Source organism: Narcine bancroftii, chromosome 3 (genome assembly GCF_036971445.1).
Source record: "Narcine bancroftii isolate sNarBan1 chromosome 3, sNarBan1.hap1, whole genome shotgun sequence".
Taxonomy (NCBI): Eukaryota; Metazoa; Chordata; class Chondrichthyes; order Torpediniformes; family Narcinidae; genus Narcine; species Narcine bancroftii.
The window spans coordinates 110,849,616-110,867,431 of record NC_091471.1 but is presented as its reverse complement, the minus strand read 5'-3'; the positions used below and the strand labels follow the sequence as shown (position 1 = coordinate 110,867,431).

At 40.1% G+C, this 17,816-nt stretch overlaps 2 protein-coding genes across 12 annotated transcripts in view; one reads left to right on the top strand and one right to left on the bottom strand.

Annotated features, from left to right (window-relative positions):
* The window catches only part of LOC138757470 (putative methyltransferase NSUN7), a 141,960-nt gene that overhangs the window by 85,250 nt on the left and 38,894 nt on the right, over positions 1–17,816 (top strand). Inside the window, exons 14-17 of one of the 7 annotated variants that reach the window (XM_069924824.1) lie at positions 551–641; positions 5,341–5,444; positions 9,675–9,970; positions 14,818–14,990. The exons of 2 other annotated variants lie outside the window; for them this stretch is intronic. In XM_069924824.1, coding sequence (XP_069780925.1) covers positions 551–567 — 17 coding nt within the window. In that variant the 3' untranslated portion in view covers positions 568–641; positions 5,341–5,444; positions 9,675–9,970; positions 14,818–14,990. Of the gene's footprint in view, positions 1–550; positions 642–5,340; positions 5,445–9,674; positions 9,971–14,817; positions 14,991–17,816 lie in introns of those variants that run through there. 4 more of the 7 variants (XM_069924823.1, XM_069924825.1, XM_069924826.1 and 1 more) reach the window with 4 other exon arrangements.
* Positions 13,060–17,816, bottom strand: part of LOC138757472 (amyloid beta precursor protein binding family B member 2-like) — a 367,320-nt gene continuing 362,563 nt past the window's right edge. For all 5 annotated transcript variants that reach the window (XM_069924835.1, XM_069924831.1, XM_069924832.1 and 2 more), the window contains one exon: positions 13,060–16,853. In XM_069924835.1, the coding sequence (XP_069780936.1) occupies positions 16,692–16,853 (162 nt within the window). In that variant the 3' untranslated portion in view covers positions 13,060–16,691. The remainder of the gene's footprint in view (positions 16,854–17,816) is intronic.

Below are 17,816 nucleotides of genomic sequence, written 5' to 3'. Positions count from 1 at the left end.
CATTGCTACAAGGAGTATGTTTCAACTCCACCATGAAGCAATAATGGCTTTTAATTTTATTTCTGACCCAAGATCCTTTCCATCAAAAAGGTACATCTGTATCCTCTTCCATATCATCATCCATCTATATTCTAACCTCACTTCTCCATCATCTCTCCCCTCAAAGATCAGTTCCCCAATAAATTTTCTAATGTAGTCTTCGCCCATCCCTCCTAACACTGTATATCCTTCATTTTTCCAATAAACATTCGCCCTCGTCCTCTGATGACCTAAATACCATTCATCCAATTTAAGAATCCTTATTCTCAGTGACAAATCCACTAATATTCAGACCCACGACTCTCTAATTCTGATTTCATGCATCAAGGGATTTCCCTCTCTCCAAAATTGCTATTCATCTTTTCTGCTAGTTAAACCAAGCCTTGGAATTCTTCCACTTTTCTCCTTCAAGGTCTTTTGTAACATTTTAAGTACATCTTTATTTTGGCATAGGTCATCTGATTATACTTTTGTAATTTAAGACATTTCATTTGCTCTTTTGGTGCCATAGAAAATAGTAAAGACTGACCAAACAAGTTCACCTTCAAATTTCTTTGCAAGATGAATCACAGATTTTGAATTTCTGGACATTGATGTACGAGGTAATTAATTTTTTTTTTAGATGATGGAAAATTTGGAAATGTAAGAAGCAGAGCTAGATAGCATGGACAGGTGAAGTCAGCAAAATTATATGATTTATTTTAGTAGGAAGATTAAAGAACAATATAACATATAACGTAACATAACAATTACAGCACGGAAACAGGCCATTAGGCCCTTCTAGTCCGCACCGAACCAAACACCCCTTTCTAGTCCCACCTCCCTGCACAATGCCCATAACCCTCCATCTTCTTCTCATCCATATACCTGTCCAACCTTTTCTTAAATAATACAATTGACTCCGCCGCCACTATTTCTCCCGGAAGCTCATTCCACATGGCTACCACTCTCTGACTAAAGAAGTTCCCCCTCATGTTACCTCTAAACCTCTGCCCCTTAATTCTTAACTCATGTCCTCTTGTTTTAATCTTTCCTCCTCTTAACGGAAATAGTCTATCCACATCCACTCTGTCTTTCCCTTTCATAATCTTAAATACTTCTATCAAATCCCCTCTCAACCTTCTACGCTCCAAAGAATAAAGACCTAATCTGTCCAATCTCTCCCTATACTCTAGATGCTTAAACCCAGGTAACATTCTGGTAAACCTTCTCTGCACTCTCTCCACTCTGTTTATATTCTTCCTATAATTAGGCGACCAGAACTGCACACAGAACTCCAAATTAGGCCGCACCAACGTCTTATACAATCTCAACATCACCTCCCAACTCCTATATTCCATGCAGGCCAGATAAAGGCCAGCATACTAAAAGCCTTCTTCACCACCCTATTCATGTGAGTTTCTACCTTCAGGGAACGATGTACCATTACTCCTAAATCTTTCTGCTCTTCTGTATTCATCAATGCTCTCCCATTTACCACGTATGTCCTATTCTGATTCTTCTTACCAAAATGAAGCACCTCACACTTATCAGCATTAAATTCCATCTGCCATTTTTCAGCCCACTTTTCTAAGCAGCCCAAATCCCTCTGCAATCCTTGAAAACCTTCTTCATTATCCACTATTCCACCTATCTTCGTATCGTCTGCATATTTACTAATCCAATTCACCACCCCATCATCTAGATCATTAATGTATATAACGAACAACAATGGGCCCAATACAGATCCTTGAGGCACACCACTGGTCACCGGCCTCCAACCTGACAGACAATTATCCACTACCACTCTCTGGCCTCTCCCTTTCAGCCAATGTTCAATCCATTTGACTATCTCATAATTTATACCTAAAGACTGCACCTTCCTAACTAACCTTCCATGTGGTACCTTATCGAAGGCCTTACTGAAGTCCATATAGACAACATCCACTGCGCTACCCTCATCCACATTCCTAGTCACCTCTTCAAAAAATTCAATCAGATTGGTCAAACATGCCCTTCCTCTCACAAATCCATGTTGAGTGCTCCTGATCAGACCCTGTCTATCCAGATGTTTATAAGTACTATCTCTAAGAATTTTCTCCATTAATTTACCTACCACAGACGTCAAACTTACAGGCCGATAGTTGCCAGGCTTCCTCCTTGAACCCTTTTTAAATAACGGAACCACATGTGCAATAAGCCAATCCTCCGGCACTATTCCCATATCTAATGACATTTGGAAAATTACCGCCAGAGCCTCTGCTATTTCCTCCTTCACTTCTCTCAATGTCCTGGGGAAGATCCCGTCTGGTCCCGGAGACTTATCCACCTTTATATTCTTCAAAAGCCTTAAAACTACACCTTTTGTAATCTCTATATTCCCCATATTTACCCAATTTGCTTTTTTTAATCTCACATCTCCCAATATCCTTCTCCTTAGTGAATACCAAAGAAAAGAAACTGTTCAATATCTCCCCCATTTCTCTAGGCTCCACACACAGTTTTCCGCTCTGATTTTCTAAGGGACCAATTTTGTCTCTAGCTTTCCTCTTATCATTAACATATTTGTAGAACTCTTTTGGATTAGTTTTCACCCTGCTTGCCATAGTTTCCTCGTACCTTCTTTTAGCTTTCCTAATTCCTCTCTTAAGATTCCTCTTACATTCAATGTATCTTTCAAACATCTCCTTAACTCCATGCTTCCTATATCTAATGTACGCCTCCCTTTTTCTTCGAACCAAGTTTCCAATATTCCTTGAAAACCACGGCTCTCTCAAACCTTTTGCCCCTCCTTTTAACCTAACAGGAACATAAAGCTTTTGCACTCTCAAAATCTGATCTTTAAAAGACTTCCATCTCTCTACTACATCCTGCCCATAAAACAAATTGTCCCAATGCACACCCTGCAAGTCCTTTCGCATCTCCTCAAATCTAGCTTTTCCCCAATCAAAAACCTCAACCCTTGGCCCTAACTTCTCTCTTTCCATAATGACATTGAAGCTGATGGCATTATGATCACTGGACCTGAAGTGCTCGCCAACACTAACCTCCGTCACTTGACCCATCCCATTTGCCAACAGTAGATCTAACACTGCTCCTTCTCTGGTCGGCACCTCTACATATTGTTGTAAAAAACTATCTTGCACACATTTCACAAACTCTAACCCATCCAGTCCTTTCACAGAATGTGTTTCCCAATCTATATGTGGAAAATTAAAATCTCCCATAATTACAACCCTGTGCTTATCACAAATATCTACTATCTCTCTACAGATTTGCTCCTCTAGGTCTCGGTCCCCTCTGGGTGGTCTATAATACACCCCTACAAGTGTAACCTCTCCTTTCCTACTCCTCAGTTCCACCCAAATAGCCTCCGTGGATGTGCCCTCTAATCTATCCTTCCTAGGCACCGCTGTAATATTTTCCCTGACAAGCAATGCAACCCCACCTCCTCTTGCCCCTCCGACTCTATCACACCTAAAACAACGAAACCCAGGGATATTCAGTTGCCAATCACATCCCTCCTGCAACCATGTCTCACTAATAACGAGAATGTTGCATTCTGAGTGGGTGCATGAGGATGACATAGGGAGAGAGAGAGATGCAATATACATCTACACTGATCCTTGAAAGGGGCAAAACAAGCCATATAGGATTGTTAGGTTTAGAAATAGCAGCAATTGAAGTTTTTGCATAATCTTTCAGAATGTTGTATGTCTCAAGATTTATGGTAAATGCTGGAGTCCATATTTTGAAAGTTTGTCATGGCTTTATGATGGATGAAAGATTTCAGTAATGGGGAGGAACTAGAAGGAAAATGTTGAACAGAGATTTGGCTGCTACTGAAATTTGTAAATGTTTTTAGAAGTATTGTAGTGGCCTGAGGGCTGACACAGGAAATGGCAGTCGAACGAACAGCACGCGGGATGAGACACCCGCTCCTGTAGGTCACAGGAATAGCGGTCAAATCGACCAATCACCGCCAGTGGATTGCAGGGGGTCCAATCTGGGCCTGCACATCTGGGACAGCCAATCAGCAGTCAGCCCCGCTCAAGCCATGGCCAGCAAGTAACGCGGCTGGCTGCCTATAAAAGGCGGAGCTGCAGCTCAATAAAGGCAGTGTTGATTACACTCCCTTTATGTGAGAGTCTTCTTTCTTCATCCTCAAGCTATAACCCTATTATACCTTGAGCTATAACCGTAGTGACCCCGCTACAGTATAAACTGAGTAACCATAGGGTCAATAACTAAAAGACATGGATTTCAAGTATGTTAATGACAAATAAACCAGGGATGAGAAAGTAAATAAAAAAGTGAATTCGGATCTAGAATGGACTATCTTCAATGGGTGATAGAAGTCCATTTATTAGTAAGTTGCTGCAATAATTCAGGTGCAACACATTAAATTTTCCTGGGCAATGGGAAAGTATGTGGTGATTGACCACAAATAGTTATACCTTGCACAAAGTATGGTTGTTAGAGGTTAAATCATCTCAGCCATGAATGTCACTGCAGGGGTTACTCAGCCATGTTCCAAACATCTTAATATGAAACAAGATGGTCACTAAATTTGTGATTCTTCATATCACCTATAGCTTAGCTTAAACACCATTCAGGCATAGGCTGAAAAGTGGCACAAAGCATTGGATTTTCAGCACTGAGCTCCATGTCTTCATTGAAGTCACCATTGATCAGAATCTAAAGTGGACGAAACTGGTCAAGGTGATTACAACGACATCTCCTTTACCAAGAAGGAGAAGAATAGACTATTGGGGTAATCATTTAATTTGAGTAGGGGAAAATATGATGCTATTAGGCAGGAGATTGGGAATATAAATAGAGAGTAGATGTACTTGGGGGGAAAAGTTCAGAAGAAACCTAGTTAATGTTCAGAGAACATTTACATGGTACCCTGCACAAGTATTCCATTGAGGCAGGGGAAGGATGGTAAAGTGAAAAAGAACCAAGGGTATGCTGTTACGGAGTCCAGATGACCCCAAAAACCAGTAGTAATAGATTTGCTCCACAACACAGGGTTACTTAAACAAAAGTAGTTTTTAATTATAATTGAACAAGAAAACAGAATTAAACTTTAACTTATTACTTAACCTACCTAACCTACTTAATCCCCCCTCTAATATTAAGCACAGGTGTGTGTAATGTATATTTAAGATTAGAAAAGTTCTTTGGATCACAGCCCAATCTCACTGTTGCAGGCAATTCTTGTACTGTGCACAGAAGTTGGCATTAACAAAGTTCACCAGTCTTTGGTGCTTAACAGGCAAATGGTTACCACTCAGGAGGGTTCTTGTTGCTTTTCAGAGAGATTCCTCTTCCAGGACATACGCAACTGATTCCTTCTCAATCAGTCTTGCTGACGTAACTTGCCCCCTTCAGGGTTCTGCCGATGATCCTCCTTCTTTCAGGTAACCTTTCAGACAGACAGCCTTCTCCTTTGACCAGACAGTCTTCCAAACGTTTGCCAGCTTTGTCCTTCTGGAACTGATTTCAGCCTCCTCTCTCTCTGTTTTCACACCCTCCCTCTCTGAAAGCCAAACTGTTTTGTCTCTGCCCGCAAAAATCACATGCTCTCCCAAGCAAGCTGTATGTCTATACTTTGTTGCTCTTTTGAAAAAAGCATTCTGCAAGAGTCCTGCAAATTCTGTGTTCTAAAATGTTTGTGTGCAACCTGCTCTAACAATTTCTCCCAAGCCACCTCTAAATACCCTGTCACAATGCAAGGGTATCTAGTTAAGAAAAGACAAGCTTACAAAATATTTACGGTAGGAACGGATAGAGCTGCAGAAAATTACATGATTGGCAGAAAAGAGCTTAAGGAAGGACTTTGGAGAGCCAGAAGGGACCATGAGAAAACCATGGTGAGTAGATAGACACCAAGGCATGTGAAGAGCAAGAGGATAGGACTCATCAGGGCAGATAGTGGAAATGTGTGCATAAGAGTTGTAAGTCCTTAATGAATACTTTGTTTCAGTATTGTGAGGATGACTTAAAGCAGATTGAAACTCTTGAGCATGTTGACATTAAGAAAAAGGATGTGAAAAGGACCAGATGAAATTTACCCAAGGCTACTGTAGAAAGCAAGGAAGGAGATTTCTGAGCCACATTGCAAATGTTGTGCCCATGTTCAAGAAAGGGAGTAAAGGTATCCCAAAAATGATCGACCAATGGCTCTTACTTCAGTGGTGAGCAAGCTGTTGGAGAAAATCCTGAGAGACAGGATTCACAGGCATTTAGAGAGGCATGATCTGATTAGAAGTCACCAGCACGGTTTCATCAGAGAAAGGTCATGTTTCACAAGCCTGATCGAATTCCTAACAAGGAACAATGATGATGTAGAGCAGTGGATGTAGTCTACATGGATTTCAATGAGGCATTTGAACAGGTTCCCAAGTAAGGCTCATTCAGAAAGTAAAGATGATATAGAATTGGCTTACCCAGAGATGGCAGAGAGTGGTTTATAGCAGTGCTATGGCGGTACTACAACTCCCAGGAGGCTTCAAACAGGCCATGTGATATCAGTGTGTGATGATGTCAGCATGTTTAGAGTGTGATTCTAGCTTTTGTGCAGGTGATGAAGAGTAAATCTGTTTGATTCACTCTAAAAACGCTTTGTGTGCTTATCTTGTCATGTCTACTGCAATTCCAGTGGTCACAGTTGGTGACCCGAAAGAGTCTAAAAATGTATTTTTGGACAAACATGGACTCTGTAGCCGTTGCTGTGAAGCTACCACCTTTCTGGACAGCTGAGCCTGAACGGTGGATCCATCAGGCTGAAGCACAATTTCATCTTCGCAAAGTCGAACTGGACACCACTTGTTATTACCATCTCATCAGTGCTAAGAGGATCGGCGACTTCCTATGGGATCCACTATGTACCAGCAAGTATGATGGTTTAAAAGTACTTTTATTACGTGTACAGACTCGCCAAGGCAAATAGCGCCTTTGGAAGACTACACAAAAGAGTCTGGAAAAACAACCAACTGAAAAACCTCACAAAGATAAGCGTATACAGAGCCGTTGTCATACCCACACTCCTGTTCGGCTCCGAATCATGGGTCCTCTACCGGCACCACCTACGGCTCCTAGAACGCTTCCACCAGCGTTGTCTCCGCTCCATCCTCAACATCCATTGGAGCGCTCACACCCCTAACGTCGAGGTACTCGAGATGGCAGAGGTCGACAGCATCGAGTCCACGCTGCTGAAGATCCAGCTGCGCTGGATGGGTCACGTCTCCAGAATGGAGGATCATCGCCTTCCCAAGATCGTATTATATGGCGAGCTCTCCACTGGCCACCGTGACAGAGGTGCACCAAAGAAAAGGTACAAGGACTGCCTAAAGAAATCTCTTGGTGCCTGCCACATTGACCACCGCCAGTGGGCTGATAATGCCTCAAACCGTGCATCTTGGCGCCTCACAGTTTGGTGGGCAGCAGCTTCCTTTGAAGAAGACCGCAGAGCCCACCTCACTGACAAAAGGCAAAGGAGGAAAAACCCAACACCCAACCCCAACCAACCAATTTTCCCTTGCAACCGCTGCAATCGTGTCTGCCTGTCCCGCATCGGACTGGTCAGCCACAAACGAGCCTGCAGCTGACGTGGACTTTTTACCCCCTCCATAAATCTTCGTCCGCGAAGCCAAGCCAAAGAAGGGATGGTATGTCCTGTAGAGAAAGGGCAGTCAAACTACAACATCTTGATGAAATGGGGAGACCGCACCCCTTGAGAACTAATGGATGAAATGCTGTTCCTGCAGCTGGCGAAAGGCCAATAGGTTATTCCAGCAGCTCTTTTCAGAGTGAATGCCAGATGATATTAGGCTCTTATTATCCAAGTGTTCATTTGAAAACCCAAGGGCTGTAGTAGCAGAACCAGACATTCTATGGCTGGCTAAAAAGCACAGCAAGGAAAGACAAGTCTGCACAACATATATCAACATTGTCACATGGAGAATATTCTTCCTTTGTGCCTGAAGACCTTAAAAAAACTGCAAATATGTCTTTGTCTCAAAGGGAACACTTGGTCAACCTTTACAGACACCCTGTAAAGGATCTTATAGGATACTCAGACAAACTAGGTCGTATTTTGGACATTGGAGGGAAGCCACAGTCTTTCACTATTGAAAGCTCATGTGAACAAGTCTTCCCTACTGCAGCAGCCAACAGTCCATCACAGAGGTTGACAACCTAAAAGACATATAGACAAAACCTTTCTGCCAGTTCTGGGGGTGGAGGGTAGCATGTAGCAGCGCTATGGCAGCACTACAACAACTAGAAGGCATCAAACCAGTCAGTGTGAGATGATGTCAGTGTGTGTTGAGCACGTGATTCTGGCTTTTAAAAGGTTGCGCAGGTGAAGAAGAGTGAATGCGTTTGATTCACTCTAAAAATGTCTTGTGTGGTTATTTTGTCATGTCCACTGTGATTCCAGTGGTCACAGGTTTATATTCTGCATGTAGGTCAGTGACCAATGGTGTTCCTCTGGGATGTTTTCGGATTCCTCCTTTTGATGAATTTTATAAAAGACTTGGATGAGGAAGTAGAAGAGTGGGTTAGTAAATTTGCGGATGACACAACAGTCAGTGTGAATAGTCTGGAGGGTTGCCAGAGGTTACAAAGGGATAAAGGATAGGATATAGAGCTGGGCTGAAAGTTGCAGATGGAATTTAACCCCAGATTAAGTATGAAGTGGTTCATTTTGGTAGGTCAAATTTGAAGGCAAGATGCAATGTTAATGGAAGGACAAGAGATCTTGGGGTTCATGTCCATAGGTCATTCAAAGTTGCTGCACAGATTGATAGTGTTAAGGAGGTGTATGGTGAGATGGTCTTCATTAATTGTAGGATTGTGTTCAAGAGCTATGAGGTAATGTTACATCTGCACAAACCTTGGTTGGACCCCATTTGGAATATTGTATTTAGTTCTGGACAACTCTGTACAAGAAAGATGTGGATGCCTTAGAGAGGGTGCAGTGGAGATTGACAAGGATGTTGCCTTGATTGGAGAACATACCTTATGAGGAAAGGTTGAGTGAACTTGGTCTTTTCTTCTTGGAGCAATAGAGGATGAGGGGGGGGGGACCTGACAGAGGTGTACAAGATGATGAGAGGCACTGATCATGCGGATGGCCAGAGGTTTTTCCCAGGGCTGAAATGGGTAATATGAGGGATCATAGGTTGGATGTGAAGTTTTCACATAGGTAGCAGTGGGTGCATGGAATGGCTGCTGGCAATGGTCATGGAGGCAGAGACAATAGGATATTTAAGAATATTCGATAAGAACATGGAACAGAGAAAAAGAGGGTTAAGCAGTAGAAAAAAATCTGGGCAGCTAGGTTACTAGATTGGCACTATACTGTGGGCCAAATGGCCTTGGCTATAATTTCTATGTTCTATGAATCACCTAAATGCTGTGATCATGGGTGGAGGTGAGAGGCTGTGTATCTCACAGTGAGGCACTAGCTTCCCAACATCCCGAAAGCTTTCCACCTTCTAGAAGGCACAAAATATGAGTTTTTTTGGGGAATATTGTCTATTTGTCTGGATGAATGTGTAGTGTCAAGGAGCACTTTGCTCCATCCAAAATAATGAAAATCTAATTAAACATCCCAATTGAAACATTACTGTTTCTCTTGGCAGATGATGCCTGACCTATTGGGTGTTTTTAATACCATCTGCCACTGGAACCCCATTGAATTCCCTGAACATTCATCGCCTCCACCACGAGTGCATTGCTGTTACTCATCCAACCTTCTTCAGCAACACTTCTTATGGCTTTGATGAAAGCGGTTACAAACAAGGGCAGCTGGTGCATTAGCTCACCTATTGCTTGTACCTTCACAACTTGGAAATGCCACTATCCCTTCGTAGTTGTCAAATCTAAATCCTCAAGCTTCCTTCTGAAGAGCAACCAGAGAGGACTGCAATGGTCTAAGGTGAGTCAACAGAAGCATCTCTCAGGAAATCGGGGTAAGTGACTGTTCATAGGTTGAAGGACAGGACCTCCAGGGCTGCGATCTCATGATTGCTACACGTGCTAGTGAGGTTAGAAATAGGAGGATAATGCAGCTTAACACATGGGCTGAAGAGATGGTGCAGGAGGGAGAGCTTCAGATTTCTGGATCATTGGGCTCTCTTCCAGGGAAGGTGGGAACAGTTCAGATGGGACAGCTTGGACCTGAACTGGAGGGGGGCTAATATCCTTGCAGGAAAGTTTGTTAGTTCTGCTCCAGGGGGTTTAAACTGGATTTGCAGGGGGATGGGAAGCATAGTACCAGAGTAGATAGGGAAAAAGATGAAGGTTGCAGGTAAGGTCAGAAGCCCAAGGGTTGCACGTCATGGCAATTTTCTCAGGCGCATCTATTTCAATGCAAAAATAATTGAAGAAAAGTCAGACAAGCTTAGAGTGTGGAATTATGACTTGTGGCCATCAGTGAAACTTCATTGCAGGAAGGACAGGACTGGCAGTTCAATGTTTTGGGCTTCCATTGTCTTGAATTGGGGGAAGCAAATATGCAGGGAGATATCAGACAGTTACAGGAAACAAAGTTGTGATAGTGATTTTAACTTTCCACATATTGACTAAGACTCCATACTGTAAAAGGGCTGGATGTCTTGGATTGGACTCTCTAGTTGATTCCTTTATCAATATATACTGATCATCTATTAGGGAAAGAGGCAGGGCAGGGTCCAGTGATTGTAATGCCATTAATTGCAAGTTAATTATGGAGAAGGATAGGTCTTGGCCTTGGGTTGAGATTCTAAATTGAAGAAAGGACCTAGAATGCATAGTTTGGGATTTGTTCTTTTCTGGAAAGGATGTGCTAGGAGTGGAAGACCTTCAAAGGTGAAATATTAAGTGTACAGATTTTGTATGTTCCTGTTAGGATTATAGGCAGAGTAAATAGGCATCAGGAGCCTTGGTTTTCAAGGGATATTGTGGATCTAGTTCAGAAGAAGAGAGAGGTGTTAGCAGGCATAGGCAACACAGAGGAAATGAGGTACTCGAGAATAAAAAAAAAGCAACAGAAAACTTAAGAAATAATGTGAAGGAAAATCCTTAGGGTTTCTACAGTTATATTGAGAGCAAAAGGATAGTAAGGGACAAAATTGGTCTTGAAGATATGAGGGATGTATGAAGATGTGAGCTATGTATGAACCCAGAGGAAATGGAGATCTTAAATTTTTTTTTGCATCAGTATTCACTCAGGAAACTGGTACAGAGTCAAGTGAAGAAAGGAAAACGAGCAGTGGCTGGGATAGAAGGGGTAGTGAGGAGCACAGGTAAAAGGCAATAATTGGATATGGACAAGAGAGGAAAGGTGATAATTGATCAGAGCTGGAGACGAAGGGAAAAGGAAGAGAGTGACAGAGTTAGAGGACAGGAGAGAGATAGGGGAAGGGGGTGGCTAATGGAAACTGGAGAAATAGATGCTAATGCCATCCAAATGGAGGGTGCCCCATAAGGATATGAGGTCTGGTTCCTCCTTGGGTGGTCTCGTCTGGCAGTGCACAAGACCATAGGCATGGAAAATTTGTGTCAAAGAAGAAGTGGATGAGGGAGTCACACAGGGAGCAGTCCATCCCTGTGGAAGGCAGAGAGGGAAGGATAGGAGAAAATGTTAATTTTGACATGATTTCATAGCAATCCTCTGCAGATACCCCAAAGCAAAACATCACAGCTGTTGTAAATTCTTTGACCCTCAGATACAATCTATTCTGATGAAAAATACCCCCTGAAGCATTAACAATTTCTGCATTTGCAGATACTACCTGATCTGAATATTTCCATCATTTTGTATGTCTTGGTCACTAGCTCTTGCTGCAGCATTTGCTTTCCCCTTCTCATGGGGCTGCACAGTAAAACTGACAATATGCCATACTTTGATGGTGCCAGACTTACAGATGTTACCCAGCTATCAGATATTATCTTATAAAGTCCCAAACACAGCTTTAATTCATTTTTGAAAAAAAAAACTTTTGCAGTATTATATTTTCCAATTAATCCAGTAAGTGGGAACCAATGGTCTTTAAAGCAGTGGTTCTCAACCTTTTCTTTCCACTTACATTCCACTTTAAGTAATCACTATGCCATTGGTGCTCTGTGATTAGTAAGGGATTGCTTAAAGTGGTATGGGGTGGAAAGGGAAGATTCAGAATCACTGCTGTAGACCCAATTTTTACTGGAATATTTTGCTTGAGAAAAATTGTCATTGGCTCATTTCCTGTGGAGTTATGAAATCATGAACATAACAAGTCAATTAGGTATGATTAAAACTGGATTTTCAAACTTTTTCTTTCCACCCTCATACCACCTTAAGCAATCCCCTACTAATCAGAGCACCGATGGCATAGGGAATACTTAAAGTGGTATGTGAGTGGAAAGAAAAAGGTTGTGAGCCAGATGCTAAAAGAGTTAGATTTCCAATCAGATAATGGATCATTAGACTTGCACTTGTTCTTCTGCCATTCACCCATTTTTATTTAAACTGCTGGACTTAAAAGTTCAACTTCACAAATCACCATCTTTATACTGGTCAAGTGAAAATAAAGAAAACTGAAATCTCTGTCTCATAGGATAGATAACCTTTTACACACAACACAAAAACCCTACTAAGAGAATGTGTGTGAAAATTTCAGATGGCAAGCTGGAAATATTCCTGTGATATTTAAGTCCATCATCTCACAGACTTTGTGATCAAAGTAATCCTCAGCCATGGAAATATCAGTAGATATTTTTTGTTGAAAAGTTCAGAATTCTAAGATTTTTGGTTTTGGAATGAAATATGCTTTATGTATTTCTTGTTAGGTTAACAGCACATACAATAATGCAAAATTACATGAGTATTTTAAAATGAATGCTTAAATGGTTATTTAATTTTTTCAACAAATTATTTGGCTTTGAAATTCTGCATCTATTTTTAGATGCAGAAATACAAGACCTGAGCTAATAAAACATCTGTTAACATGAAGAGTAATTTTTTTGGTAACATGAGTAGTTGCAAAATGAGAGGCAAAGTTAATATTCCGTATATGCAGTTTATTCTCACAATGGATTACATTTACAGGTGTAAAACTATGGGATGCAGAAGAGAACAGCTATTAGCTGCTTAATGACCCAATATACAGCTCTAAGTGTTCCATAAGAATAAATGTACACAGTTATGAGAATTAAAATATTATGCTTCAGAGCTGTCTAGCTTAGACTTAACGCAATGTTACATGTAAGAAGATCAAACAATTTGGAGGGCTGGTGAAAAGCTAAAACCGCAATTCCAGCAGGGGTAGGAATGTGGAACGCAAGTCACTCCAACAAACGCTTCTAAAAGAGGAGAAAGACCACCATTATATTTGCACTTGTCCTGCATTGTGTATCAACATTGTTCCATAAAGGTGGTCTTGGAGCCACGTCAATCTAACTCATCTTCAATGATGTCTGAATTTGTAACAGCAGTCCGTTCTCTGATTGCCTGACAGTCAAGTTGTTCTGCCATGCTATGCATTTTACTCGTCAGTTAAAGTACAACAGGAAATGAAATCCAACCAGTTATGGTTTGAAAACTAAGCCCTGAATTCTGAGAGCAGCTATTCTCTTTAATACAATAGCTGCCTGGCCTTCTGAGCAATTTCTGTTTTTACTATAGTACCCTTTTCTTCCAATGCAGTGTGTGTATGTTGGGGGGGGGGGGGGTCACAGTTTTACCTATGTTATCTTTGAAACACAATGGTTAAACATTCTGCATCTTTAACTTAGCAATACATACTTGTAGGAGAGAAATTTGGAGACGCAAAAAGAAAACTGTAGAGTCTTGATTTTCTGATTAGTGAACTTGTAACATAGATTTGTCCTTGCATGGCTTACATTTAATTTGCAGCTTTTCAGAGTAAAATGATAAAGTGAAAGGGCGATTTGGATAATTTCAAGCTGCTCATCACATCTCCTGCACAACGTGCACAGAATCCATGATTACATTTCAGTCCACATTTACCTGGTTTCAATGAGAAAGCTTAAAGGTGGTGTAACAGACATAAATATCCAAGTAATAATCATCAGTTGATATACATTGGGATTACCAAAATAATTTCCGAGGCTGCCAATATACGACACTAAAAATGAAAGAAATGCCTGCTCACACATAATTAAAACAGGTAGAAGGGTCAATAATCACTGCTAATCTGATCAACTTCAAGACGCCAAATTATGTTTAAGCTGGCTTTGTTCCTGTATCACAACAGTACTTTGGCTCACAGTAATGAATGAATACAAAAACTAATTTTAATTACTTTATGTTCATCTACAGTGTTTAGAGATTAACTAAGTGCTAGCTACACTGTGAAAACCTACAACATAATTAGCAAAGTTCAATATAAAATACAATAAATAAAATAAAAATATTTTCAGTAACATTTTTTAAGTTCACCTGCTGTTTTGCTTACAGTAGCTACATAGCATGCAAAGCAGTGACACAGCAATTTTTCTAGAAAGTCACTGCTTTATAATGGATGCATAGATAATACCTATAATCTAGTTACAACAGCTTTTCTACTTGTTAAAAAAATAAAAAATAAGTACTATTATTCTACAAGTTTGACCTTATATAGCAACTAAAGAAACAAGAAATGGCTTTTACCAAATCGACAGAAAGATTACTTCCAAATACAGAACATTTGGTCAAGTCCAATCTGCATTCTTTAACACAGATTTCTCTTTACTGCAGTATCTATTTTATCTACTATTTTGTGATCTCTGATGTAACATACAACATTCTTCTCCAATCTGCAGCTTCCTTTTGTGGATTAGCAGTTTGCACACATTTTGATGAAAGCAAATTACAACTGTACTTGCGCCATTTCCATCCTCTCAACAACAATGCAAACTGGATTTTAAATGGGACCTTACAATTTTGCATTTGTTTTTCTGAACAACTGGAGACGAGCAAAAAAAGTTTACATTTTGTCCAATAAAGCAGGAAATCAGAAAGGCAAACATCAGTGTTAACTGATTTTGAAGCGAGCAAAACTTTTTGATACAGTCAAAAATAGGAAGTAAGACTGGGATTTCTTAAAAAGCATAGCTACAGGTAATACATTACTAATACCCACCACCATTCTGTGAGGTAAACTGATCTGACATTGACATTTGTTTATTAGCTCTTTGGGTTTATTGATCACTCACAAATTATGTATGTGCTCACAGTCAGGTAAGAAATCCATCCCTCACAATTGCTCCAGCTGCTAATTTCTACATTAGCTCCACTCAAAGTTAGATGCTGGATTTTTAGCTGTTGTCATCTCAGCTGAAACCTATTTGCCCTGATCCTCCTATTCACCAGGTAAATTACATAAATTTGTTATTTCGTATTTTGTAATTCTGTTATTCATTCAGTCTTGCATTCAAACACAACTTCCATAGCTGAAGGATGATATAAAATGAGACAGCCCAATTGGTATTTTTGTAACAACTGCTTTACAATGGAAACTTGGGAAAAGAATTCAACTCAATTCATCTTCAGCAAAAAGAACCTTCAAATGTTCATTATGATTTTGTTTAAAAATTAGTATTTTAAGTCAGTTTACCCCATTCAATACAATTAAAGCAGGATTGTTCCAAGTTTCCCTGTTCTGTGTTGTGAAATGTGGTGACTAATTCATTATTTTATCAAAGAATCTTCAATAGAATATCTCCTCTCCACACTTTCCCTGATATTCTTCCCATTCTGCTACAGGAGAAAACTATATGTGTCTTATCTCCACAGCACAGCTCGGTTATATAGATATGGGATTAATAAACATCCAAAATTCTATTCCAAGATGGGTTGGAATTCTCCCAGGTATTATTGGCATATTTCTAAATGGGATATTACATAAGGCAATAATGTAAAGTAAATCAATGAATGGCCCATCCACCAATTTATATATCCCACTAGACAAAGTGTGAGCAAAAATATACTTTTTAAAATAAAGCTAATACTAACTAAAATAAACATTAGAACATAATAGTAAAAAAAAGACTTGATAAGTTTCTGGCTTATTTTTCCTCTAGCTGACAAGAAAAATTTATATCAAGGCAAAATGATTATGAAATGAGCTTTTCAATGCTGACAAAACTGGTAAACAGCACATCCCAATGTTTCAACATTGGTCAAATTTGATTTAGTGAATACTTCTTTCACAAAATGAAAAATCACAGGTGATAACTCTCAATCATCTTACTCGGCACACATAGCACAATTGCAATGGCCAACAGTCTTCTACCGACTGAAAGGAAACAGTGTTCTATTATAGTCTATACACCACTTTGTTACACCAGTGACAGTGACGAAAAAAGTACACTAGTAAATAATTTTGGTGTAATGTTGATTGTGAGAATTCCAGCTTGAGTCGTCAGTGAGACAAAATGGGCACCAGTTAGTCCAAGCTTCCAGAAATTCCAGACACCTTCCATCAATTAATGAACTCAAATGCTGTTAGCAGAACGTTATTCATGCGCCTCCCAATACGATGTCATGATAAGGAATGAAATAACATGCTTACATTAATTCTGACAATAAACAATATATGTTGAAGACGATCAGCATATTTAACTTGAAGGCCCAACATCTGCATTGGTCATGTGTTAATTCAGTTGTGACAAGACTCTGGTGTCTGTCCAGATCCTCATTCAGATACTGGTCGCTTTTGTTTCAAAGTGTCAATGAGAGATAAAACTCCTCGTTTTACACTGGTTGTGACACGTCTTGTCACAGAGTCTGTTGGAGGACCTGTAGGGCACATCCTTGGAGGAGGGGGTCTGGCTACTAAGCACTTCTGGTATCGAAGCTGCAAGTCAGACATAATTGGTTGCTGTTAACTTTTTAAGACCACCACACAAAATAAAGATTACATTGTAAACAGCTTTACAAATATTCAATAATTTTTGAACAGACTTACTTGTCCTCAAATGTTCAATTGAATGTTTAACTTTAAACATATAGTAAAATGGTTTTAAGAAACATACCATATTCATAATTTGTGTGCATTTATGCAGATATTAGAAAGGAGTGATTAGATGTTTTAATGGGGTTAAAGGCAGATAATTCTTCAGGACCAGGTGAAATGTACTCCAGACTGTTATTGGAGGCAAGATGAAGGAGGGCCGGGGGCCTGACACATCTTTTAGATTTTCAGCGGCTTCAGATATCAATATACCATCTGAAGGAGAGCAAATAGAGTGCCCTTATTCAAGAAAGACAGCAGGGATGAGCCAGGTAATATAGAGTGTCTTCCATAATATTTTGGACAAAGACATTTTTTTCTTTATTTGCCCCTGTCCTCCACAGTTTTAAATTTGTAATCAATCAATTTCCATGTGATTAAAGTATATGTTCCAGGTTTGATCATGCAGAAATTTCAGCACTTTTACACATAGTCCCCTCATTTCAGGACACCATAATATTTGGGATTTTAAAGTAGTCATGTTTAGTATTTAGTTGCATTATCCCTTGCTTGCAATGACTGCTTGAAATCTGATGCATACACATCACCAGGTGCTGAGTATCTTAACTGGTGATGCTTTGCCAGGCCTCTACTCCTGCTAATCTGGGAGGCTTGTCCTCTGAAATTTTCTCTTCAGCATATGGAAGACATGCTCAATTGGATTTAGATCAGGTGACTGACTTAGCCATTCAAGAATTTTCCAGTTTTTAGCTTTGAAAAATTCCTTTGTTGCTTTAACACAGAGGTTCTCAACCTTTTTCTTTCCACTCACATGCCATTTTAAGTACATAGATGCTCTGTGATTAG